This window comes from Gnatocerus cornutus, chromosome 1 (genome assembly GCF_029298725.1).
Source record: "Gnatocerus cornutus isolate USDA-ARS CGAHR chromosome 1, icGnaCorn1.1, whole genome shotgun sequence".
NCBI lineage: Eukaryota > Metazoa > Arthropoda > Insecta > Coleoptera > Tenebrionidae > Gnatocerus > Gnatocerus cornutus.
This window is the reverse complement of record NC_142233.1, coordinates 36,263,215-36,290,476: the sequence shown is the minus strand read 5'-3', so window position 1 is coordinate 36,290,476 and position 27,262 is coordinate 36,263,215. Positions and strand designations below refer to the sequence as shown.

Below are 27,262 nucleotides of genomic sequence, written 5' to 3'. Positions count from 1 at the left end.
CTTGTATAGACTGAAGATAAAATCGCTCGCGCGAGAACTTTCGCGAGGTCCAGAGAGCCAACTTGCAGCGGTGGTTACACTAGGAACGACACTGTCTAGCAGAAATTCAGGTGAGAATTCTCGCAAGTCTGTTTCCGCTTTTTCATAAAAAGATGCACTGGGCAAGTAATGTTTATATTATAACTCGGCTCATTTAGATTTTCAAATTAAAACCCTTACGTTGAGATGTCAATAATTGCCGACAGTTGCATATAAAACAAAAAGAATCTTCGAGATTTGAGATGTTGATAATGTCGTCTTTTCTTTTTTGTTCAAACGTATTCATTAGTTCCATTTGTTTTTTTCTAAACTTATGAGCAATTAAACGAATCCAAAACGGTCAATTCACAGTAAAATTCGGAAAAACACAAGTGTTTTATTTACATTTTTTGTTTTTTAAGTTAAAGATCACGCATAGCATATAGTAGTAGAACTTTTTTATTATTCCCTTTGCATCGAATGAGACAAATATTTTGCATTTCTCGCAAATTCCTGATTTGACAAATAATGTCAATAATTGTAAACAAACAAATTTATTTTGACAACTCTCCCGCTCTTTAAACCATTACCAATTTTAAATAAAATCATTAGCTGTCTAGATACACTCTGCACTTACATACACTTGTCGCCACTAAAATTAGGACCACAGTTCACGTGAAATATGGTGTAAACCAACTGTACAAAACTTCAATTCTTCTCACTAGCGAGGCAAAATTTAAGTTCCTTAGGGCCGGTTTACACAATAATTGAATTGAAATTTAAGTTTATCTCGCAACTAGTTTGACGATTGCTGACATTTAATTGGCGGAAAACGATCACGATGTTTATTTGACTTGATGTTAAGTATTAAATTGTAATTAAAGATTTAACATGGCTTCTGTAAACCGGCCGGACTGTCAGAATTTTGTAACTTTCAACTCCACCTACTTTTTGAACCAATAGAGTTCTAGTTGAAAGTCTAATTTACTTTGCTACATTTTTCTTACAAGTCGGGCTAGAAATGTCCACACGTACATACAAGGTGTTTATAAATGTTTCTAGCATCAAGGGTGGCTATGAAATGTCAAAGAAATTTGCCGCTCATTGCAAATGTGGGTTTCGATTTGTCAACTGACATTTGCATTTAACCTCAAACATGAAGCAAAGTAAGTTTTGAAAAATAAACTGTTCCAGTTGTGGTTGAAAACCTAAAAATCGAAAACTTGGGCACAAAACCGTAACTAAAACGTCATTGAAGTAAGTAACATTATAAATAATTTTCAAGATAGTTATATTCACTATGAAAACAAAGCGGTAAAATAGTGTACGACAGGAATTCCAAAGCCACGCTTGATGCTAGAAACATTTATAAACACCTTGTATAAGCGAAACTGCATTAATAAGTGAAATTGTAAGAAAACGTCACGAATAATTAAACTTTTGCAAATTACAAATCTTCTTGACATGTGTCACAGTGGAACTGTCAAACTTATTATGTGTTGAGTAAACGGGGTCTGCCATTCCTTGATTCGTCAAATTCAAATCGTCTTTTGTTCATGTGGGCGGAGTTAAACTACAATCACGAAATCCCAACAGTAAACTCCATTTATTACCTATAAAAGGTCCCATTTTAGTGGCGGAAGGTGTATATGAGAGCTGAGTGTATCTGGAAAGTTAGGGGTTTTCATCAAAGTTGGTACTAATTTAGCGTGGGGGGTGTCAAAATAAGTTTGTTTACATTTTGATTGACACTTTTGTTATATCAGGAATTTATTGAAAATACAAAAAGATTTAAGTCTAATTTGATGAAAAGTGGATAATAAAAGATTTGTACTACGTGATGTGGATGGTTTTTTAACTACTAAACATGTTTGTAAACAAATCGCCTATTTTTCCAAATTAAACCTTTGGGCGAACATTTTGCATTCTCTTAATCGAATTTGGGTTTAGATTCGAAGCAAGTGCAACTATTGACGTTCAGTGAGCAATAAAAGACAAAGTTATCAATATTTAAATTCTCGAAGGTTTTTTTTTTCTCAAAGGTCTCAAAGTGAGGGTTTTAATTTGAGGATCTGAACATGTTAAGCCATAAACTAAACATTACTTGCACCCACTGCACACTCTCATGTTAATTACAGTTAAAAACTAGCACGATAGGTTATGTTTAATTACAACCCTTGTTTTTCAGTCTCACTGTGAGTTATGGAGATCCAACTTTTTATCAAAAGAAGTTCTACACATAACGAACCAAAACATTGACGATTTTTGTCTAAATTTTGAGAAAATCAAATAATTTCTCAACATTGCTAATATTGTTTCTGTCATTTCAGTTAATTGTAAACAAAGTCAACTGTCAACAAAACAATGCATGCGACCTAATAAACCAAAAAATATCACTAGGAGGTACAACCCAAAGCACAATTTTGCGTACAGTCCCAAAATTTGGACACATGTTGGACTTTGGACCTCACGTTCAAAATAAATAGCGTATAGTTACCAAACAATAACATAAAGTGCATTTTGCATGTCAAAATTCGAATAAAGAAACACTTAATAATTACTATGTACGTTATAAAGAAAATAAGGAATGTTAACTCAATTATGCATAACACTTTTGAAATTGCGACACCTCCCTTACCTCCATAAAAAAATTATAAACCATGCGTTTTATTTGATTATGGTGGTTTCATGACAGTCTTGTTAAGGTTGTTTGACGTCATACATTTTAAATAGGGACGAAATAATAGTTTTGAACAATAATGCTCATCAGCGTGCGTGAAGTTAATTGTAAATTTTATCAATATCGTTGTTACATTCAATGTTTCAATGACAAGATGCACTTTAGCAGCGTTGAAATGTTGATACAAACAATTGTATTCCTAAGTCGTTAATTTATGTATTTATGATTATTAGTTTTTATGAATGAAAACCTTCCGTCTAGGATAAGTTTGGGTAATGTGAGCATGTTAAGGATAAATACTCTTTTTTAAAAATATGTCGCAAGTTTGGTCAAGAAAGAATTGTGGATTGAAAAATTTCAAATTTTGTTCACTCAATATCTCATTTAAACTATTTCATCATGAAGTATACAAAGTGTTAAGTAAGCTTACGGCCATAAGGTGATGGCTAATTAAGGTAGGTAAATTATCTTAGAATCCGTCATTATTTTAATTTTCTTCGTTTTATTTCAAAAGATACAAGGCTTTAAAATCGTCCAATTAGATTCATTTCATTCAATTTTCTTTCTTTTTTTTTCAGTCTTTTTTCACTGAAATCAGTGGTGTCAATTAGAGGAAGAAAAAGTACTACAATTTGGTTTGAAAAACGAGGAGAAAACAATATTTTAATAAATGTTCAACATGACCATAAATTTTGAATAATACGAACATGTAATCACCGTAATAACGATAACCTTATTGTGTTTCAAATAAGTTTTCACAGTTACGAACCAACTACGCCACTGGTATAAAATTATAACTGTCAGTTTGACGTTAATCAAAAAAATTTCCAGGATGTCTTGATCTCTGATTGATCACAAATAAAACCTTCCAGCTCATAAACGGTTAAACAAAACCGAAAAAAACTTCGAAACATTACTTTTCACGCCTGCCTCCATCACCTCTTTTTCTATGGCCGTAACGTTACCTAAAACCCTGTATTTTTATAAAAACGTAATACGAAAAAGTCTTTTTTCAATAGTAGCATGGTTATTGACTAATAAATCAATCGTGTAGTCCAACGGTAACAACAGTTTTACATAAACTCATCGGGTAGTCATCGGCAATAGATATTTAACTGCTCATATTATCCACCCATTTTTTTTTTTGAGAAAAAAAGACCTGTGTCCCAGAAAACGTGTCCCAACGAAAGTCTAATGTTTTTCCGTCTTATCTCGATTATTTTTTGAGTTAAAAAAATTTATTTTCGAAATTTTGCTTCAGAATGGTGCCTCCATAAGCTCTTCCTCTCTGGGGCGCGCGTTTTGTGACACCTGTTTGTGCTCCTTATTTATTAATATTTATTTAAAAATTATAAACCAAAAAATAAAATATTGTGAACACAGTAGTGGAAAAAAGCAGAGCAACTAAATTTATTTTAGACAAATATAAAGGTGTTGATAAATTTTGACATAAATGTTTGCACAAAGTTTCTTGGATGTGGTCAGCACGTAAATATAATTAAAACGTAGTTCTTTATCAAAGAGACTAATTTTACAAAAAAAAATGTTCGGAAAAAAGTATAGCAACTGTATCAATATATCTATGAAATGTAAAAAATTGAGACAAAAAAAGCAAATGCCATACAGTCTTGTCAAGTACTTGTCAAAAAAAGTGTTCTAAACAAATTGAAAGAATGCCACGAGGCCAATACCTTTCGAGGGATTTAAAAGAGCAAATTGTTTCTTTTTTTCAACAATGGTTTGAAGCAGAAGAAATAGCACACAGATTTGACATCCACAAGTCGATTATTTCGTGGACCATTAAAAGGTTTCAAAACAGAGGCACTGTAGAAGAAAAGGAAAAGTCTAGAAGGCCAAAAAAAATCAACTCCAATCGTTGATAGAAAAATTATTATTAGAATTCAGAAGGCTGAACTATTCATTGCCTACATAATAAGGAAAATGAGTTTCAGATGTGTGAACGTCAAGAGGAATTTAAAATTGTAATAAAACTGATAAAAACAAATAATACACTGCGCTAAAAAATTAACACAAAATTTTTAAAGTTAATTTGCTATTAATAATTTTTTTCCCGATCTGGTCTCTAACACATGATTGTTTATTAAAGCAATTTTCACAATTTAAAATCAAAACTTTTCCAAAGAATTCACCCTTGTTCCAAAAAAGAAAAGTAGGGATTGCAGAGTTTTAGACTGCGTTGCAAGCTGAAAGAGGCCATCAAGTGGTCTGCGCATACTTACAATTTAGTTCGGTCGTGTTCATTGTGGTCTAGAAGTGACGCATCATAAGCCCCGCCTCTAGCCTCTTTCGGTTTGCAACTGACTATACATCCAGTTTTGACAGTTGGCCTTAATGCAGTGTTTTATCTCTTCGAATATTGATAACAATCAGTATTGTTCGTGGTTTCCAGACAATTAAATTTCTAACTTCGTCCTTAGCGATTTTTTCCACATTTGCGTAAAATCAGTAAAATAAAACTATTAGTTCTGAAGGAATTGCAGAATGCTGCTGCATTAGTTAATTTTGCATTTTTGGATTGTCCCATAAATGCTCTTTCAAACTAAAGCTCTGCCAAATTGGTGTGAATTGACAATAATTTTTTTAAGGCCATTTTTAAATAGAGTAGGTCAGTTTTGCATTAATTTTGGAGGGCAGTGTATAATGAAAAAAAAAATAAGAAAAAACAAACAAAAAATACAGGGAAAAAAACAAAAAGTGGACAAAAACAAAAACAAAAAATCCTATTATAGCCTATTCTTTACCATTTCGGGTAACATAAATGACATATGTCTTCCAGTTTTATTAATATTGCATCACAAAATTCTTCATTTTTGAAAAAAAATTCTCTGAAGCCTAAACTATGAAGAAACAGTATTTTCTTTTCGTTATATGAAAAAAATACAATCCGATTCGCGGGATAAGACGAGGGCGTCATCAAATTCGGAATCAAGAGCGGATAACGCCTATACTTTTCTATACTGTTTTTTTCAATAATTTATATCGTTAAAGCAATGATTCTTATGATTTTTAATTTGATAAAGCACTCGCCTTGGCCCGGAGATCGAACTGCATTCATTAATAAAGTAAGTTAAAAGTTAGTTGACCATAACTATGTTGTAAATCAACCACTCGCCGCACAAAAAAAAATAATTACGTAGCAATAACCTTTATTGAGGGTTTTACACTGAGGGTCGTCTTTGCCTGAGGCGAAAGAAAAGGAGACACCATTCCGAAATCGCTAAAATTTTAAAAGCCAATCGGTTTGTTTTGAAAATGTGTAGCGTTGTTACTAAGTCAAATTTTAATAAAGAAAAATAACATTTTTTTTATTTTGCGGTCGTACTAAAGCTAGTATACGATACTGTTTTCGGTGTCGTACTGAGCAATTCCCGTATCGTACTGAACAGTGCAATTTTGTGTTGTAAGGTTGGCATCGGATTTATTTGACGCGGATATTTTTTTTCATATATTTTCGCTGACTTTGTCGGGAGCAAATTACACATTGTGTTTGCAGCCAAAGCACGCAACTGTGGCAAAATTCCCTAAATTTTGAAATGTGCTTGTTTTGTTTAAAAATGCTCAAAATAAAAAAAATAGCGTATGATAGCTCGTTTATACTGAATTTTGTCGCACTTACTCCTTACTCCCTAAACCCGTGCGTGCGACAAAATCTTCAGTATAGAACTCGTATCATAATATACTATTATAAAACCAAGATAGAAATCCCATACGGTAGCCTCACTTCAATTTTTTGTGCTCTTTCAAACACCAATATCCGTATCCAATACGTATATTAGAAAAAGTAACAAAAATCGTCTAGGCTATAGATGTCGCTGCTGTTACCATATCTCTATTTTCGGTTGCTTTCGTAGCGTTTCATGCAAACTCGAATGCTTTTTTGACATTTAACAATTTCTCGAGCTAAGGGTTGATGGTATTGTTTTGCATTAAATCTAAAATGACAACGGAGGTATTTTTAACACATTTATTTAAAAAAAAAAAATTGCCTATCCAGACTGTATCGTCTACAAACGAAAATCATGGCCATTCAAACTTTATTTTTATCGATTCAGTAGCGCAAAATTGCGGTCACACTGATATAGCACACAGTTAGATAATTAGCTTGAAGAATTTTAGGTCCGAAGCTTGGGAGTTGGTGAAAATTTTTGAGGGTTGGATCTTTGTTGCATAACATCATTCAAATGTCAGTAATTGAACAAATAATTTATGGGCTTTAGAACTTATTTTTGAAACCTAGCAACGTAAAATGTTCATGAAGCTCCTGGTATTGGACAATTTCATTATGTTGGCATTTGGTACACATTACGACAAAAAAAGTTGCATTTTTGGTTTCTTGTTTGCTGTCGGCACCTGCTTTTTTTCTGCTAGGCGTGAGTTCTGGGACAACCTGTACATATATTAAATTTACTGTGGGTCGATATTTTGGTACCACTTTTATTAGTCCTCTTATTATTTTTTTATTTTCAGACGGATATTATTTAATCGTCTAGTTTTATTTATCGTAACATTTAGTACTTTCTATCTACATTGGTATTTAAACTTAGGAATTTCAAGATTGAATATAGGATGAACTAACACCAATCTATAGTATTACATGCCTTATTGATTTTCACAGCTTCATAAACTCTCAGAATTTAGTTCAAGTTTCGCATTTTTATGCTTTACTACAGTCCTGCTTTACTGAATATGTATGTATCATGATTGCAAAACGAAGAATTCCTCGCTGTCCCCCCTCTGTTCGGTTGGTGCTCTGGGATATTTCTCAATGAATTTGAGCGGACAGAGACGGTCATTTGGTAGTAGAATGTGCGCGTCAGTGTGTACTTGCAGCTCGATACGACTTTAAGTCGATGTAAATTCTAGTTAGTTTTTGTTTTTTCAGTAAAAATACCAAAGTGAGAATGATGTCGTACCCTTTATTTTAAAACGCGTGTTATGTTTGTGATGTGTTGTGTGGTTACATATCTTTACCAGATTATTAAAAAGTTCTTTTTCACCAAGTCATGGAAATATGCCTGTAAGTTTAGAAAGTGGTGCTTTCTTGATCACTAATTTACTAGTCACAGTAAAAGATTTTTGTTGTGGTAGTTGGTTCTTATTTATAAGATGTATTTTCCGCAACAGCTTGACCTAATAGTCTTTCATTCTTTCTGAGAATATTTAATTGGGTAATTTTGTTCAAATCACCATAATTATACAATTGTGTGTATTGAATAAAAACTTAAATGTAACGAAATAATCGAACTTCAACTGCAACTTACCTACCATACAATAAGTTCATAAATTTTAAGATTCACTCAAAGAGAACGTTATATTCAGTTCCAGTTTTAATTTTCCTGGCGAAAGCAGATCGCACGGTAATATGGAGAACTGTGAGAACTTTACATTGAGATACCGCATTCTTATTAAGCATACACATCTACTTATTATTATTGCCGTCGGAAATACAAAAAACATAAATAATTATGTTCAAGAGTGAATAATTAGACGTTCTTCGTGAATATAACCATCGATTGACAACTGTCATGAGGTCAACAGGAACATCAATTAAAACAATATTTTACACCAAGCAGGAAATACGGATCAGTGTAGACAGGAAAGTTTGTGTGCAGCATTTTCATTTTTAATATTCAAAGTGTTAGATGTTTTCGAGCTGCGAGCACCTGTATAAATTCAAAAACTTAAATCCATTTTTGATTTTTTATATTATAGTTAAAATACATACAGCCCAAGTCAAAGCATCAAAACACATAAAGTTATGTATGTACGATATTTGTATTGCCGAGTTTATTGTTCTTTGAAATATTTTTAAAGTGTACCTATACATATGCCAAACCTTTTATGATTCATCTGCCAGGTCAGATCCGTTGTTTCTTCCTGTGGTGTAATTTTTTTTATATGAATGGGCTTCCCATTCCCGCGGACATAAAACTCGGAATTACTAGGATATCATAACCGATAAAGAACGCATGCAATCGGATTAATGAAATTTGTTGTTCTTGACGCGTGGTTTTATGTTGGTTTTGTGATATGACACGCATAATAAAATGCTGACGTCTATTTCAGATATTTGTCGATCAAGATTATAAAAAGTATATTCTATATGGCGTTTTTTGTGTAAACGGGCCATCATTCTATTTTGATTTGGCTGCGTCACAATGTGCGTCAAAACAGATCACACATCTACATACTGTGATTCTGAGTAGGTATGTTTTTCATGTTATTGTTATGAAACGAATTTTGCGGTTTTCTTCATGTGTTGAAAAGGAAGTGACACTTGACCACAATTCGTCATGTTTTGCTTTTAATAAAATGATTATGAATTCTTAATAGTTTTGGAATGAACGTAGGCACGTAGGCAGATAATATAATTAATTTATTTTACTTTAGTTTTCCCGGACTAATATATATTGATCTAGTGACAGCCTGGCCCAGCCTACAGAATTTTAAGGTGTAGAGGTCTTTGCCAGAAAAGAGAATGTGCATTTCAATTGGCCATAAATTAATAATACATACTTATTTATTCATTAAGGGAATAAACCTTCATATTAATTCCGAGATTGTAGGTGAATCTTTAGTCGAGGGATTTAGAGTGTTTATTCCAGAAATGAATACAAAATTTTTCTCTAGATTCTGGTTTGTTGAGCTAGGCTAACTTCAAAATTTAAATTCAAATTAATTTATAATTAATTAATTAATAAAATGCGAGAGGGCATACGGAACTACATTTTATTTTGAAACCCGAGTAAATAAATCGTTTTTTATTCCCGGTCGAAAGAAATAATAGTTTTTAGGTTTATTACAGAAGTGAAAAAATAATAAACTCAAAATCTTGCTTTGAATAAGACCAAGCAGGGTTGAGCTCGCTATTTACATAAAGTGGCTTGTTCTGCTTTCTGATATGTCGCAGTGTTTTTACAATTCGGTATTTAATTACCCCCTTGAGTTATTTAACCTACTCGGCAAGCCTTTTAGCTAACTATATCAATAGTAGGTAATATTTTGTAATGCACAAATGGCAGATCACGTTTTATTCAATTTTTCGCAATTTTTACCTAATAGCAACGATAACAGATTCTAAAACAAATTTGCAACCACGTGGTTGGCATGGTTGCTATTCAAAAAGCGCAATAATTGATTATTTCTGGATATCGTCGGCTTAGGTCGTTAAGTTTGCTAAGTCCATTTTGAATTTTTTTAACCAAGGTCGAGAAATCTGAATTTTTTACATATTTGTCGTTAAATCTAGGATTTGATAATTTGGGGAATGAAAATAGAATGTTTTTTAATTCTGCAATAATAACACATAAAAGGATCCAACGCTGTATCCTTTTTATAAAATTAAAAACGGATTTTGTTCAAAAATGGACTTGGCAACTTAACAACTTAAGCCGACGATATTTGCATTATAACCCTTGTTGTCAAGGGTAACTTGAGTTATATAGGTGCCCTGAAAGTCGCGCATCACCGTGATACTGTATCATCAGAAAATGCCATAGATCACCGAAAAAATGTTAAAAAATCCATGTCTTCAATTTTGCGAGATGTGATGGATTGAAGAGTAAAAGTTTAATGCCACAATTAGCGATTTCTGTGCAATAATTTAACGTTCAAAAAAATTTGTTACATAAAGGACATTTTGTGTAAAGGCATAGTGCAAAAAAATCAAAAAAATCTTGTGAAAAATGACTGAAAACAAGATTTTTGAATCAACAGTGTGACAGCGTTCACATGAAACCATAGTTACATTATACTGTCTCAATTCTTCTAACGTTTTTATGGCACACAGTCCTCATTACCGCAAAGATTATATATATTTTTAACATTTTGTTGGTATTCTGGGTGACCACCCAATTACCACCCTTGGGTGTCCCAGAACTCATGACCCAGAGAGCAAGGAAGGTGGCGACATCAATACAGGCTGCAAATTCAAAAACCAAATTAGTCTAAGCTTAATAGTATTTGAACAAGGACGAAAAACTGACAGCCAATCCTGAAAGCTTTTGCATAGGTAGAATGGCGGAGAAATAAAAGGCTATTTTAATTTCCTAGGCAACAGGACCGTAATGTCAAATGGACAAAATTACTCTCTATTTTGGGTATCCTAGCAATTATAAGAAACCCCTCGCAATACCTCTGGTCATCTAATAAAAAATAAGGTACATACTTTACTTATTAGAAATCACCATAGTTATATTGCTTTTATATGCGTGTGTTGGTTTAAAAAATAATTCATTCATTTATTCCTTAGCTAAATATGTAAGTACCTAGGGGAAAAGTTGTGAAACACTGATCAGAACATGAATAAGTTAGAAATTTACAGTTTTAATAAGTCTACTTGAGAAGAAAGCATATCTGAACTTTCTTAATAAATTGAACAGTGTTAAATATTTGATCAATCAAATTTATATTTAGTAACTTTTGGGGGATGATTGACTTTAAGGGTTTTTATGACTGTTTGTGGTTGGTTACAATAGAAATCTTGCCATGATCCGAGTTGTAAAACAACACCCAAATCTTCCTGATCTTTCTGATCATTTGGCCTGGCCCATGATTGACAGCTAGGCCTGTTAAAATAAATAATTACCTATATTTATTTTTATTACCTTCAACCACAATGGGTCATAAAAACTCTTTACCGAAACATGAATATTAAGATGTATCAAATAGACATACATATAGTAAATTTATTGGTGGGTGTGGGGAGGAAACTCCTCAAGCTAAAGCAATTTTGGGAACTCTATTACATACTTATTATTGTAACATAGTGTTTTGTTATTGGTGATAATGATTTATTAGAGTATTAATTACATAACTAAGTTGCTGCAGTTTATTTATTTATTTAATATTCTCTCTACATGATAATATGCGTTTGTAACTTTGAGTGAGATCTTAATTGATGTTTTATGTGCTAAGATTTACAGTTTAATTACACAGTTTGTAAATCAAAGTCTGTTCTAAATTCCTGAACTGTGATGGTAGTTCTAGGTATGTTAAGCTAGATGAACTTTGTAAGAAATAATATTTACATTCAAATTTTCTGTTAATTGATAAAAAATACTCCCAATAACAAAATATTCTACTTTTAGAGTACCTGTGTAAGAATACATCATAACAAATTTACTCCAAACTAGTAGAAACTTTGCAACCTCAAAATAAAATGCTTTATTGTCGAAAATTATAGGTTCCTACACATTATTATCAAAAGACACGTGTGAAATCACATCAAAATCTGCCTAAAACCAATTTTACTTAAAATGATCTTGGAATATACTGGATTTCAGAAAAAAGTTTCCAGAAACTTAGAACTTGAGCACTTGTGTAGTTGTTCCATTTAACGTTCATTGTTGCTAGCATTTAATATTTAATGAATGTCAATTGGACTAATTGCAGTTACAATCTGACTGCCTCAGTACAGTTAACGGTAATGTAAAAACAAAAAGTTGGTTTGCTTGTTTAATTTCTCATGCGAAAAACTGTATAAAAGCAGTTGATTCATGTTTGTAACGAACATACAATTTTTACATTCATGTTGAGAACACTACGAGGTTTATTTACATCCGGCGGCACAATTAATTGTGGAAAAATACTTCAGACAATTAACTCATTTTTTAATTATGCATAAACAAGCAGTACTGGTATGCTTGCAGGTGAAATACAAGGACGGAAACCAAACGAGAATGTAATAAACTATGTCGCAATTTATTGCAGTTTTACGTTTGAGTGGTGTATTATTCTGGTGACCCCGTTACTTTGACGTTTGTGGTAATAAAATAAATTCTTAACGTAAATTATTTTAACAAATAAAATCTCTTTTAGTGAACAAATTGCTTCCATTTTACAAATAACATTGAGTTTTTTTTTCATTGCTTTGCATAAATCTTAAATGCTTTCCACCTACATACAAATCTGGTATTCGACTATTTCTTTTATTTGTTGAAGTTAATTGAATAAAACATGTGATCTATTCCGCCATTAAATTAAAAACAAGTACAGCCTGTGCGTTTTAGGATGGCGAGAGTTAGCGCAGCCGAAAAGTAACGAATTGTACTTCGGGCACCGCTCGCAACTCAACGTGTCGACTTCATTGCCCATGAGTGGCCAGACATTCAAAAATTGTAAGCGCGATTTTTCTGCGCATCTATCGCTTTCGCCATCTTAAAATGCGCGGGCTGTATGCAAGTAACACTAACAAAAAAATCCTCTGAAAGTGATCTAATAAGTATCTAACGTAAAGACGACCTTCCTTATGTGCCAGAAGAAATGGCTATCGAAATCTCATAGGGATTTACATTTATTTGCATTCGAATTGCAAAAACATTGCGCTCTTTTGTCGCTACAAAGAAAAATAAAAATTTGTATCACAGAAATTCCATGGCACGGGTGTGACAATTTTTTAATTTATTTTCGACTAAAAGAGCATTTTCAAGCAGAAGTATACTATATAGTACTGAAAGCTCCCTAGTTCTTATTTTAATACACGTCATCGCCTAAGTGCCAACAACCGCTGCTATCTCAGCTGGGAAAATATTTCGTTCCTATTTTTTCTCGGACTGAATTCACACGGTGAACTTACTGGGGGATTTTATCACTGGTATTTTTCGAGAGATCAACTCTTAAGCCAAAATTTGGCTAAAAAGCAATCATTCGATAAAATTACTTACACAGACCCAAAAAACAAGTTTTTTGACACTCCCGTGTATAAAATTGAGATAGAGCTGGTTGCCGATTAACGACCATACATTATTTTTGAATGAATTTTAACCTTTAAATTTAGACCTACAAATTGAAATCATAATTAACCTAAATCAAATTCCATTTGATTATTATTATTTATACATAACGAAACATGCTAACGAACGAATTGCACCTGTTCTACTGTTTACTACAGGTATTTTAAACCTACCTGTTTGACCGTTTTTATTCAGTTCCGCTATATGAACCAACTGTTTTCCGGCTATGGTATTAATGTATCATTTCTGTGTAGTTTCCAAAACGTTCATATGCTCTGTAAAACTTTCCCATTTTAATTTATTACTATTTAGAACTATTTTAGATAAGTGTTCATGTGTCTTTTATGTGTGCTATGATTTTTCGGTGAGTTTTTCAAACAATAAATTACTAAAGTCCATATCTATCTTTTATTATAATACATATATCGTATTATACGGTGTAGAACTGGTCCGTATTATTTCCAGAAATAATGTTGATTAATTTTTTTGTGTCCTACTTGTTATACATTATCGATAAGGTAATACTGACTAAAAGATAACAATAATGGCGGTGACAATTATTACAGTTTTATTACATTACTCACGCTTTACGTCATTGGATACTTCTAGTGTAAAATAATAAAAGTAATTCATAATTGTTTTGTTAGTAAAATTACACATCCTTGGTAAAACAAAAACCACTGTTTATGTTGCGCCGAAGTGTTATCATGTGAACAGTTAAATTTCCGAAGAAATGACTTGGATGCTGATATGCTTATCTAAATTAAGGCTAATCTCAAATAAATCAACAAATAAAAACTGTTTCCGTATAAATAATGACAATAAGCTAAGATTTTAAAATTAGGTTGTGGCCAACAAACGGGCCCGTCGCCTCCATGGGAGATAATTTTATTGTTTATTCAAACGTGTGAAATTGTTGGTAGATTAGATTAGCACCTACTCGCATTTTTATTTCGATAGTTTATGTGCGGCGTCATAGTGAAACGGATGCGTTGCGTCTGAATCTTATAAAAGTTTACCGGTTTACGTTACTAATGGAACGAACAAAGTGTCTTTGTCGATGACAGTTGGCCTATATATCGATTTTTACCATGGATACTTTATCAAAAGTTTACAATCACATAGTGTGTCAGTTGCTTTATCATAAAACGGGGTAAGTTTTTTTAACATTTGGAACCAATAGGAACCAAAGAAACTGCACACCTTTCTGTTGGGTCTTGTTGAATTGTATCTTGTTTAAATTTTTTCATTGTAAACACACTCATGGTTTATGAGGTAGGAGATAATAAAGAAATTATTACATTTGAAGTTGATAATGATAACTTGATAACAAAAGGGCCATTAGAATATCACGTGAATTTGGAAATTGGTGTATGAATCAAAGTAATCTCCTGATAAACGCGCGCAATATTGTTAATTAAAACTGATTATTGTATCTTTGCTTGGATTAGGTTAAAATTGAATGAACTTCATTCTTCGTTGCTATTAATTAGCCAATTAAAAATATAATAACTTGCAGATACTCATGTAAAATAATTCAGAATCATTAAAACTCTTAATAAGTTGATTAATTTCAGTACTTAATACATTTTATGAGATTAAATATTATGACGTTCAGAAACATTTTTTTTGTATACGCCCCCAACAATAGCTATTTAACGGACTCATTGAAATCGAACATGTTATTACAAAATAATTCAAGCTGCAATTAACAATTTAACTATTTTTAATAAGATTTTATTCAACATTCAAGTACAAATGTTAAAAATTCTTAATAAAAAACATAAAAACTTTTTAACAGAAAGTAATATGGATTGTACTATTTTGAACATTATTAATGTTTATTCCTGGAAGTAAAGCTCTCGAGGAGCATGTAATGTTGGGGCCATGTATGTCACACTGAGCTGAAGCTTCTGGATCAAGAATGTTAACTTCATTTTTCTCAGCATCATTAATGACATCGACAGAACTATTTTCACCTTTACTGGCAATTTTTTTTGCTATATTCACTTTCTTCTACGTATTCTTCCGCAACACTTGACGACTTCCACCCTCCTAGTCGTTTTAATGTTAGGATATTATAGGTAATAAATGAGATTTACAAACGCTTAGTACCATTTAAAACTTAAAAATAAAATAACCTACTTACTATACTATAAAAAACTATTTCAATCGGAGTCTATCTTAAAAAAATCGTTGACGAAATCTGTCACTGCTGTAAAGAAATTTTGGTTAGGAAATAAATAAGGTCAGAGACACTAAACTGTTTGAGAAAATAGAACAAGACCTGTTTTAAAGCTTATTGTAAAAATCTAATCTATACAGGGTGTCCGGAAACTCGTGCACCACCGTGAAGCTGTTGAAAATGATTAAAAAAATCCATGTCTTCAATTTTTCGAGATATAATGGATTGAAGAGGCAAAGTTTGATGCAAAAATTGACGATTTCTGTGCAATAATTTTACGTTTAAATGAATTTGTTACCTAAAGGACATTTTGCGCAAAAGCATGGTGCAAAGAAAATCGGAAAAATCTTGTAAGAAATGCCTGAAAACTGTTAACAAGGTTTTTGAATCAACAATTTCGATCAATGTGGCATCGTTCACGTGAAATCATAGTTACATTACTCGTTCATGAGCCGACCTGACTAACGCCAACAATACAACAGCAACGTTACTATGACTTTGAATACTGGAAATTTAAATTATTGGGGGAACGGTTCAGCAATGTTGCCATTTTCCTAATTTTCTTTTGGTCCTCCTGTGAAAACAGAGAGTCTGGTTTTTTTTAACATTTTTTTGGTACTCTGGGGGACCATCCAATTACCCCCTTTCAAGGGTGTCCGGAAAGTGGCGCACTACCTTGAAAGGGGGTAATTGGATGGTTTCCCAGAGTACCAAAAAATGCTAATTCTCTGTTTTCGCAGGAGGACCAAAAGAAAACTAGGAATATGGCAACATTGCAGACTGTACCTCCCATAAATTAAATTTGCAGTATTCAAAGCCATAGTAACGTTGCTGTTGTATTGTTGGCGTTAGTCAAGTTGGCTCATGAACGAGTAATGTAACTATGGTTTCACGTGAACGATGCCACACTGATCGAGATTGTTGATTAAAAAATTTTGACAACGACTTTCAAAATGCCTTTGCGTAAAATATCTTTTAAGTAACAAATTCATTTGAACGTAAAATTATTGCACAGAAATCTCTAATTTTCGCATCAAACTTTGTCTATTGAATCCATCATACCATAATTGAAGACATGGATTTTTTTTAACATTTTTCCGGTGATCTATGACATTGTCCGATGATACAGTTTCACGGTGGTGCGCGATTTTCCGGACAGACTGTATATAAATCTATATCTATCTATTCTAATAGAATTACTCTCTTTCCAATTAACATTTAATTACAGTTTAAGCGGAAATTTTGGAACCCTGCAGACTCGGATAAGGTTTAACATGAAAATATGATTTAGAATCCATTCAAATCTGTAATTTGGGTTGCGTTCTCTTAAGGCGCACGTGGATCATCTTAGCTGAGTAGTCCTGTATACTATACAGGGTCCGGCAACACTTGTGTCCACCCCCAAAATCGTCTTTAATTTTGAAGATAAAATTTTAAAAATTTGCATACGCTCACAGTTGACAAAGCTCTAGAAACTGACGCAAAAATTTGTTTTTTTTTACTGATAGTTTTGGCGTCGCGACGCCTTAAAAATGTAAGTTTTAGTTAATTGTGAGGGTTTGTGATATCAACCCCTAATTTATTTTTTTTTCAATATAAATATGTTAAAAATATCAACATGCCCGTGTTAATCAAAATTAACCTTTATAAGAGTGAATGAAGTGACTTGTGAAATTTTGGTGTAGACGTAGTTTGCCCCTGCACTGTCATAATTTTGAAAACTAACTTGATGAAACAACTTTTTTTTCGCAAATTTTAAACACAATTTGCATTAGATTTAAAATAAAAACTCAGATATTTGTACCGCAGTTATGTTGAAAAAAAATTGAATTCGCGAATATTTCCGCAAAAACTTAAAAATGGCTAAAAATTATACTTCTTAGGCGTCGCGACGCCAACCAAACCGTGATAAAAAACAAATTTTTGCGTCAGCTTCTAGAGCTTTGTCAACTATGAACGTATGCAAATTTTCAAAATTGTAACTTTAAAATTAAAGACGATTTTGGGGGTGGACACAAGTGTCGCCGGACCCTGTATGTGTAAATTATAATTGGTTATTATAACTTTTAGTGTCTAAAATCTACTTCAACGTCATTTGACTGCAATTGTATTTAAAATATGTTTGCATTTTTGGCATTACCACCAACATAGCATCACCCATTGATAAAATAAAAGTGCTTTTTGTACGTACTGTAAGAATTATTGAAAGAAGGAAAAACTCTAGAAATAATACATATTTATTTACCTTATTTATACATACGTATTTGTTCCAAGTGCTCTGTAAATATGAATTGTTATAATTTTTGGGTTTAATACATAGTTTTCCTTAAATTCCGCTAACTACAAAATTAACATTTAAAAAAACCGTCTTAAATTTTAAAGATAAAATTTTGAATATTTGCATACACTCATAGTTGACAAAGCTCTAGAAGCTGACACAAAAATTTGTTTTTTATCACGGTTTGTTTGGCGTCGCGACGCCTAAGAAGTATATTTTTTAGCGATTTTTAAGTTTTTGCCGAAATATCCGTGAATTCTTTTTTCAACATAACTGTGTTACAAATATTTGAGTTTTTATTTTAAATCTAATGCAAATTGAGTTTAAATTTGCGAAAAAAACGCTGTTTTATCAAGTTATTTTTCAAGATTATGACGGCGCAGTGGCAAACTATGTTTAGACTAAAATTTCACAAATTACTTCATTCACTCGTATGAAGGTCAATTTTGATTAACTCGGGCTTGTTGCACTTTATGGACACCAGAAATCGTTAATTAACATCGACAAAGTGACAATTTAACCAAGTAAGTCTTATGTTACAATCGAAAACGAACCAAAGGATAGATGTCATTTGTGACACAAGATGTTGACAGATGGGTGTTAACGTAGTTCCCAATTTTGATGTAATGAAATTGGAAACTAACTTGATAAAACAACATTTTTTCCTCAAATTTCTAATACAATTTACATTAAATCTAAAATGACAACTGTGATATTTTTAACGCTTTTATATTGAAAAAAAAAAATGTGATACACACATTTTTTAGGCGACATCATTAAATTTACAAGTTAATTAATTTTTACTTATGATTTATTAATTTAATCATTTATAACAACTGAATAATTGGAAGTATTTATGAATCTGTTAGAAAAGTTTATATTTTTTTATTTACATTTTGCAGTTTCGGCATGTGGAGCTTCACAATTTGTATGAATTAGGTTTGATGTGCTTTTTGATGTTTGCAGCAGCACTGCTAGACATGTCTATTTTCAATAATTCAACACGTCTTTGTTGCATTTTGCAGCAGTTTATCGATTTGATTTTACCCAAATAATTATAAACTTGGGGGTAATATCGGTGTCTTAATGTAATGTGCAAAACTATGGATAGATGGCGCCACCATAGATCGGCCAAAAATGTTTGCAGTCAGAAAAGACTTACTTTTAGGCCGCTTTTGAGGCCCAAAAATTCCATTTTCTGTTTAAGTCGCCTAAAAAATAAATTTTTGCGTCAAATTCTAGAGCTTGGTCAACTAAAATTAAAGACGATTTTGGGGGTGGACACAAGTATTGCCGGACCCTGTATATTGCCTTATTTTCAAGTAATATAAAAACATTTTGTATAGTTAAAAAATGATTAAGCGACCTACTTGTATTGCTATCTTGACAGCGACAAGTATGCTTGAAAATAAAATAGATACATTATTGTGTCGCATCATACTTAGCTTTATTATAATATATCTTATAATATTAACACATGAGTAGACTTTACTAATGGGGTTGCATGTGGTGTAGCGATGGAAACAATATTGGTACGGGGCTGGTGGTGGCGCTCAGGCCTCCGTTCAAACGCTTCAATGGGTCATTTCGACGAGGAGGTTCTCAGCGATTACCGAAACGTCCTGCTTCGCTTGTTGCCCAGTCTGACGTAGTGACATCCAAGGTATTTGAACTGCATGTTTTCGCAATTACCATCTTTTATTAACCGTACCTGGAACTTTTTATCAGTTATCTACTCTTATCAAACCATGAAATATTTTTAAAGTGTACATTACGTGTGTTATGACTTGTTCCGTGAAAAATTGTATGATTACTTGTAGTTTAGGCCTTCCAAAGGTGATTGTAGTGCTTCAGTTAATGCGTAATAGGTACAATGCGATGATACCACATCATGGCATTCGCCTATTAGTTTAATTAAGCGTCTGGTGTGGACAATTGACATGTTATTCAAGTACGAGGGGCTTCTCTCGATTGTTTCATGTGATGGAATTACAACTAGCTACACTTGACGCTTTTCTCACGGTGGTGATGCCTGCTATTATCAACGATTTTTTTGTTTCACAGTGTGAAGAAAATGGTTCATCCAAGAGTAATAATTGTGAAGGACCTGTTGGTTGGGCTACATCTTTCGAGAAACTCCTGGAGGATCCGTTGGGACTGCATACATTTGCCGTAAGTTTTTCATTAACAAGTTCTGCTCTCAATTCGAGAACTAGTTTCATGTAGAAAATACATTTTTATTGTCCTTCAGTGGAACACGAATCATCACAGTTAATAACAGTGGTGGGAATTAAAACGTAATTGTTGAAATACGGCTACGTATCGCACAGAAGAAATATTGGTTAAAATACTTTGTCAGTGTTAGGAACTTATATTTATTTAACAGTAATCTTGCCACATTATCGCAAAACAAAATTAGCATGTGCAATGATGATTGATCGAATTTTTTGTTCCAGGAATTTTTAAAGAAGGAGTTCAGTGCCGAGAACATATATTTTTGGACAGCATGCGAGCGTTACCGACGACTTTGTGCTGAACCAGAGCGAGTCGCAGAAGCTCAAAGGATATATCAACAACATCTATGTGTAGGAGCACCCGAAGGAGTAAATGTAGATTCCCACGCCAGGCATTGTACAGAGCAATCATTACAAGAAGCTTGCAACACATTGTTTGATCAAGCGCAAAAGCAGATCTTCAACTTGATGAAATTCGACAGTTATCCCAGATTTCTCAAATCAACACTTTACAAGCAGTGTCTTTCTGGCGAAGCCGAAAAACCTCAACCTGACACCGGTTTACTGTTACAACCAGCCACTATAAGCACTCAAACTAAGCTTAAGAAGTCACTCAGCAATGCTGAAGATAGGAGGAGGAAATCGTTGTTACCTTGGCATCGAAAAAACCGTTCGAAATCGAAGGACAGAGGTGAATCGGAGTACAACAATCTAAAACAGAATGATGCCACCAGTAATGAGTGTGTAAATGTAAAAATGGGAGGTGGAAGCGATACTCATAGCAGCAAATCCTCATTAACGTCTTTAGATTTGGCAATCTCTTTGCAAGTAAGTTCTTTTTAAGAGATATTGATTGTAAAGTAATGTTTACAATTTTACAGGATTCTTGTAAAGGAAACCAAGATGATTTTAAGTCATCAACTGTCTCCAGAGGACTTCTGTGTAGAGTTGAATTTTTATCCATTGGAAGTACCACTGTAGTACAAATAAAGCCCACAGAAACGATTCAACAGTTGGTCAACAGATTGCTAGACAAACGTGGTTTGAGTTATGCGGCGTATGAAGTGTATATTGAGAAACATTTAAAGGTATTTTTTAATTCTGAATTATAGTGTGCAATTAGAAATTGAATATTTATTGTTTTTTAGCCAATCGATGTTACCGAGTCGTCAGAAAAGCTAGCAGGGTGTACAGTATCAATCGAACAGAGGATTATTTTCAAAATCGATCTTCCAAACAAAAAAGTGATATCTGTAAAGTCTAAATCTACGAAAATTCTCGCAGACGTACTAAGGCCAAGCTTACTCAAATACAATTACAACTTAGATGAAGTCACGATTACTTTAGACGACAATACGTTTGTCGATATCCGCTTGCCTGTGACTTCTGTAAACGAAAAAAGGCTGAAAGTTAAATATTTCGACGAAACAAAAAGTACGCCTCATATTAAAATTAACAACGTAAAGGCGGAGCTAGATGAAATTACCAATAAAGTATTTGAAGGCATACTTCAAGAAAAGGGCAATTCTGCTTTTTTAAAACCGAAATCGGATAGAGGCTCTGTAAAAAGTGAAGATTGGGGATCAGAACACTCTTCCGGGATATGGGGAAGGTTCTTAAGACGAGATTCTGGAGTTCACGAACGAAAGAAAAAGTCTTTAATCCCGAGATTGAAAGGACAGCCTAACGGAAATAGTATAGAAGATGTTACGGGAGAACAACAAATCAAAAAACCTCTCATAGCTAAATGGAAAACGGGAGTTAATAAAATGCAAGTCTCGTGTAGCGAAAGTGATGGTAAGTAAAGCTCTGGAGTTCTCGAATTTAAATCCATATGAAAAGATTTTAAATAAACAAAATTAAACATTCTTTTACCGTAGAAGTGTGAGTACTAGTTTCCATTAAATATTTTACTTTTTCTTCAAACGTCACAAAAAGTCACTATTTTTTAGTCGTTTTTAGACAGTAAAGTAGGCAATTTTAAAAAGTAATGAAAAGCGCTCGTTGACATGGAAACACTTTTGCGGCCTTGGCAGAAAAAGTACCTTTTTGTGACGATTACTATTTGAGACTTACATTTTGTTTGCCACTTGCACGATCTTAACTTTGAAAACCCTTTGAAATCAATATTTGATATGACAACTACATGCATAGCCATCCATGTTTTTAGTTCAATTTGCGTTCACTCATTCTCGGTCGTGGAACTGAATTTAACGTTTGGAGAAAAAGTAGTATTTGTTATTTGGCCGAAAAGTGGCTTTGCTGTCTGCAATTTTGCTCGGCTACGCTACGCTTAATTGCTCGACAAAAAGTACCACTTTTCTGCCGTATAACAAAATCTACAATTTTTATTGTCATATTCAAACAGATATTGATGAAATACTGTTCCAACTTAACACGTTGAAAACTCGCTCTTTTAAGATAATTGTAAATCTACTGCAGATTCTTCACAAAAGACACACAAAACACTTGTTTAAGTTTCGCATTTTTAATTAAAAATGGTGTTTGTTTTCTTTTATTTTATGTCATGTTAATAGGAATAGTTTTATTATGAAACATATGTAAGAGAACTAGTAAAATACAATATCAGAATTCACCACGTGAAAGAATTTAGAAATCAAGGGCAATGATAAAAACCAGTGGACCATTGATTCTCTACATACAGGGTGTCCCAGAACTCACGCCTAGCCGAAAAAGGGCGGATGCCGACAGCAATCAGGACGCCAAAAATGCAATTTATTTTGTCCTGATGTGCATTAAAATTGAGAAATTGCTTAACGAAACTGACCAATCCCAGACGCTCAAGCACAAATAATATTAACGTTGCTAGGTTTCATAATTAAATCCTAAAAAGGAAAATTGATTTGGTCCACTACATTTTTACAACTGACATCTAATGTCAATTTGACAGATAAAAACCACACAATGACGGTTCTAAAAAGAACCCTTTTATTTCAACAAGAAACAGAACAAGGCACATGATGTAATGGTTAAATCAAATGCTTGAACAAACCACCATTATTTTGGACACACAGATGAGCTCTTCTAACCAAACTTTGACATGGTACGGGTGCCGGTGATCTGTCGCGAGAATTTTTTGTACAGAAGATTTTCCGATTTCTAACTGGCGTGCCACAGTTCAGATACTTTGCGTGGAGTGTTCATCAACCGCTTCCAAAACGGCTTCTTTATTTTCATCAGTTCTGGCCTGTCTTGGTGCTCCACCAACTTCGCGCCGATCTGTTAATAACTGATCAGTGTGTCCAGCCCGAGAAACAACACTAAGAATCGTTTTGTTGTCCGGATAATAATCACGACCTGGAAAACGTCCTCGGTACGTTCTTGCTGCTAATACTAATTTCGATAGCACTTTTCAAAAATAAGACGCATTTCGAGGCATTCTGCCGCCGAGTACTCCTGAACCGTTTTAGGATATTTGTTGACACCAAACACCAACTAGGAAACCAGCAAGCAAGGGAAACCAAAAGAAACGCCGTTTCACACTCCACTTCGATTTTCACTGTGTCAGTTGTCCTCCAGGTGTGTCTCTTGTCATTCAACGCTCGTCAACCAGTAGTCTTCAACCCTCTAGTCAATTTCTAAAGTACGCTGAGCCGTTTCTGCACACTAAGTTCAATATGAGTTAGATTTATTGAAGCCTGTCATTCTAACGTCAGTGAAATTTATAGTGGACCAGATTGTTCATACAAAATTCAAAGGAGAAAATTTAAACTCTTAGCAACACGCCAGTGTATCCTCCAGACCATCTCCACGCGGCCTTGTGATTGGTCAACTTTGTCATGTCTTTTCTCAGTTTCTGTTGGAGCTGGAACTTTTTTTTCAGCAATTTACACATTCACACCTTTTCCCGATATCCCCGGTTTTCGGCTAGGCATGAGTTCTGGGACACCCTGTATACAGGGTCCGGCAACACTTGTGTCCACCCCCAAAATCGTCTTTAATTTTAAAGATAAAATTTTGAAAATTTGCATAACGCTCGAAGTTGACAAAGCTCTAGAAGTTGACGCAAAAATTTGTTTTTTATCACTGATAGTTTTGGCGTTGCGACGCCTTAAAAATGTAATTTTTAGTTAATTGTGAGGGTTTGTGACATCAACCCCTAATTTAATTTTTTTTCAAAATAAATGTGTTAAAAATATCTCAGTTGTTATTTTAGATTCAATGCAAATTGTCTTCAAAATTTGAGAAAAAAATGCTGTTTTATCAAGTTAGGGGTCGATTTCAAGTGTGACTTGCGTTACTGCAAATCCCATTTGCAACATAGCAACGCCAATCACATTGCTCATACCTTGGCAACGGTTGCAAATTTGCGTTAACGCAGTGACTTGAAATCGACCCGTTAGTTTCCAATTTCATTACGTCAAATTTGGGGACTACGTTTACACCCATCTGTCAGCATCTTGTGTCACAAATGACATCTATCTTTTGGCCCGCTTAAAACTCAGATATTTGTATCACAGCTATGTTGAAAAAAAATTTAATTTGCGAATATTTTCGCAAAAACTCAAAAATCGCTAAAAATTGTACTTTTTAGGCGTCGCGACGCCAACCAAACTGTGATAAAAAACAAATTTTTGCGTCAGTTTCTAGAGCTTTGTCAACTATGAGGGTATGCAAATTTTCAAAAATTTAACTTTAAAATTAAAGACGATTTTGGGGGTGGACACAAGTGTTGCCGGACCCTGTATAAAATAACAAACTCTCAGAATAAATTCTATCAATAACTCAATGGTTAATATTAACTTGTAAAATCGTGTAATAATGTCACTATTTTTACCTTTTTTTTATTACAGAACTCGTGGAAGGATTATCTAGAGCACAGAGATCGCGCCTGGAAGATCAACGAGGGACAGAAATCAATTTTGAACTACCAGACTTTTTAAAAGACAAAGACAACAGCGAACCTGACGTGAGAAAACCACCTAGGAATATCGCAGAATCGAACAATTCTCGTTTCTATGTCGATCAAAAAGGGGGTTCAAGTCCAAAACGGGTACAAAATTTATCTCAGTACAACTATGAAAATAGAACTATTTTGACTCAAGATTTCAACAATTTAACTAATAATAATAACATATTCACAAATCATAATCAGAACATTTTGAACAATTTACGGATATATTCTTCCAATAAATTTTCATCTGAGGAAGGTCTTCAGCCACATCAAGCTACGCCCGTAAAATGTAGCAGCATGGAAAGTATGACGGAAAGTAAAAGAGAAAGTCCTAAATGTATTCAGCCACCTCCATTACCCCCCAAACCTAAAATCGTTCCCATAAAACCACCAAACTGGGGACAAAATGGATTTTATAAACCAAAAGATCTAACAACAAATGAAAACAAAACATTATATTTAGAACATCCATCAAGCAGCTTTGTTTAGTTTAATTCTTGTATCATATTGTAAAAAAATGCTGGTAACTTATTGGAAATTGTATATTAAGATCTAATTTAATATTTAAATTACATTTTTTGTATGTTTTTAAGTGTTACTTTCTTTAGCTCCCTCTAACTCCTTCCCTTCTGGGAGAACTTTTTCACCAACGGCTGTAACTGCGGTGTTTTCTTCAATGGGTCTTAAGTATGTTAAAGGTGAAGGTTCCTTTGGCGGTAACCAATCAGGGATTATTTTAGCATGAACCCTCCACGTTCCATACACGTTGGCCAAATGTTTTTCAAACACCACATATTCTAAAACATCTTTACCAATAATTTCACTACCATGCATCAGCCTTCCAAATCTATCGTAGACTGCCAGCATCTATAAAATTATACAATAAATGAAAATTAAAATGTATAGCAATTAACCCACCTGTTGAGTATGGAATCTAATTGTTATTTGGCCAAAAATATTTTCTTTTGTAATGACATCTGTGCATCTGGCATGTACTACTCTCGGCAACTCTATGTTCTTAATGAATTTCCAACAGATTGTTTTATTTTCAATGTTATGAATCACTTCAGGATATGCACGCTCAGTAATATAATCTGTTAAATTGTCTAAATCTTTTTCTGTAATGCATTCATGCATTTTTACATAAATGTTTTCAGCTTCTTTACAAAATGCTGAAGTGTCGAATTCTTCTTCAAACATTTTAATTTTACGAATAGCAATCATTGTCTTTGACTTTTTCTCCAAATATTCTAATTTTTGTTTGGCACCTTGGACTTGAATAGGTGAGATTTTGCCATCACCCTCAGGGGGTACATAACCCTCAAACACTCCACCTGTGCAGCTAAGAAAAAATGGTTTCTCATTCCATGGTCTTGGAGGTAAAATTCCTTGCTCTTTTAAACGAGAGCGTATCTCTTCTTCACTAAGATCCTCTGGATCTTCATTAAATTTTGGTAACTCCACTTTCATTACTTTTTGACGACGAAGGGATTTCCATTTTGGATCCCAATGTTTTGTATGTCTGTGCCGGAAAAATTGATTCTGGGTGAGTGGAACGGAGCAAATGTAGACAGACTCCTGCAACATAACCTTAAATTTATACGATTCGTAACTTACTTCTAAGCTATACCTGAAATAAACGAGATCTCACAAAGTTTATAACTCGTAGGGCCATTTCGGTAATTCTATTCAACTATCTAATCATAAACATTTTATTTATATAATAATATAATAATGATGTATTTATATCAAACATGAAGTGCGGGCACTACCGCCTGTAAAGTATGCAACCACCCACTATGGAGAATCAACAAACCGTGCCGGTCCATTTAAATAAATATGTATAAAGCGTTGTTTAGATGCAGTATTTAATTATTTTTGACTGTGTTTTTACTATGGCTGAGTTAAAACCTTTTAATATGTATTATCTATACTGCCATTGAGTAGTAATTGTTTATTTTAGGACACTTTTGGCGTAATTAGTGGTTCAAAAACGCCAACGAATGACGTCTTCCTTTGATATTTTAAAAATCGCAAAAATAGTTATTTAAGCGCTAAGAGCGGTAGGTGCGTTTTACCGATTGAGGGCAAATGTTTTTTGTCCGAAATCGGACGCACCTAACGCTCGTGATGCTTATGACGTTTTTTGCACGAGGGCATTAATTTGCATTGTTTTAAATAATAAAATTGGTGAAAAA

The 27,262-nt window shown here is 33.5% G+C and overlaps 2 protein-coding genes across 2 annotated transcripts in view; one reads left to right on the top strand and one right to left on the bottom strand.

Moving 5' to 3' along the window:
• loco (regulator of G protein signaling family member locomotion defects) overlaps positions 1 to 25,656 on the top strand; it is a 29,839-nt gene extending 4,183 nt beyond the window's left edge. The window contains exons 2-6 of the mRNA XM_088050236.1: positions 19,980 to 20,087; positions 20,372 to 20,977; positions 21,031 to 21,237; positions 21,298 to 21,946; positions 24,964 to 25,656. Of these exons, the coding sequence (XP_087906362.1) occupies positions 19,980 to 20,087; positions 20,372 to 20,977; positions 21,031 to 21,237; positions 21,298 to 21,946; positions 24,964 to 25,553 (2,160 nt within the window). The 3' untranslated portion in view covers positions 25,554 to 25,656. The remainder of the gene's footprint in view (positions 1 to 19,979; positions 20,088 to 20,371; positions 20,978 to 21,030; positions 21,238 to 21,297; positions 21,947 to 24,963) is intronic.
• mRpL45 (mitochondrial ribosomal protein L45) lies at positions 25,593 to 26,863 on the bottom strand. Its single transcript, XM_088050237.1, has 3 exons — positions 26,695 to 26,863; positions 25,983 to 26,642; positions 25,593 to 25,931 (listed from the first exon to the last, which is right to left on the bottom strand). Exons 1-3 carry the CDS (start codon positions 26,737 to 26,739, stop codon positions 25,653 to 25,655), a joined length of 984 nt encoding a protein of 327 aa, XP_087906363.1. The 5' UTR covers positions 26,740 to 26,863; the 3' UTR covers positions 25,593 to 25,652.
• Positions 26,864 to 27,262: the final 399 nt, after the last annotated feature.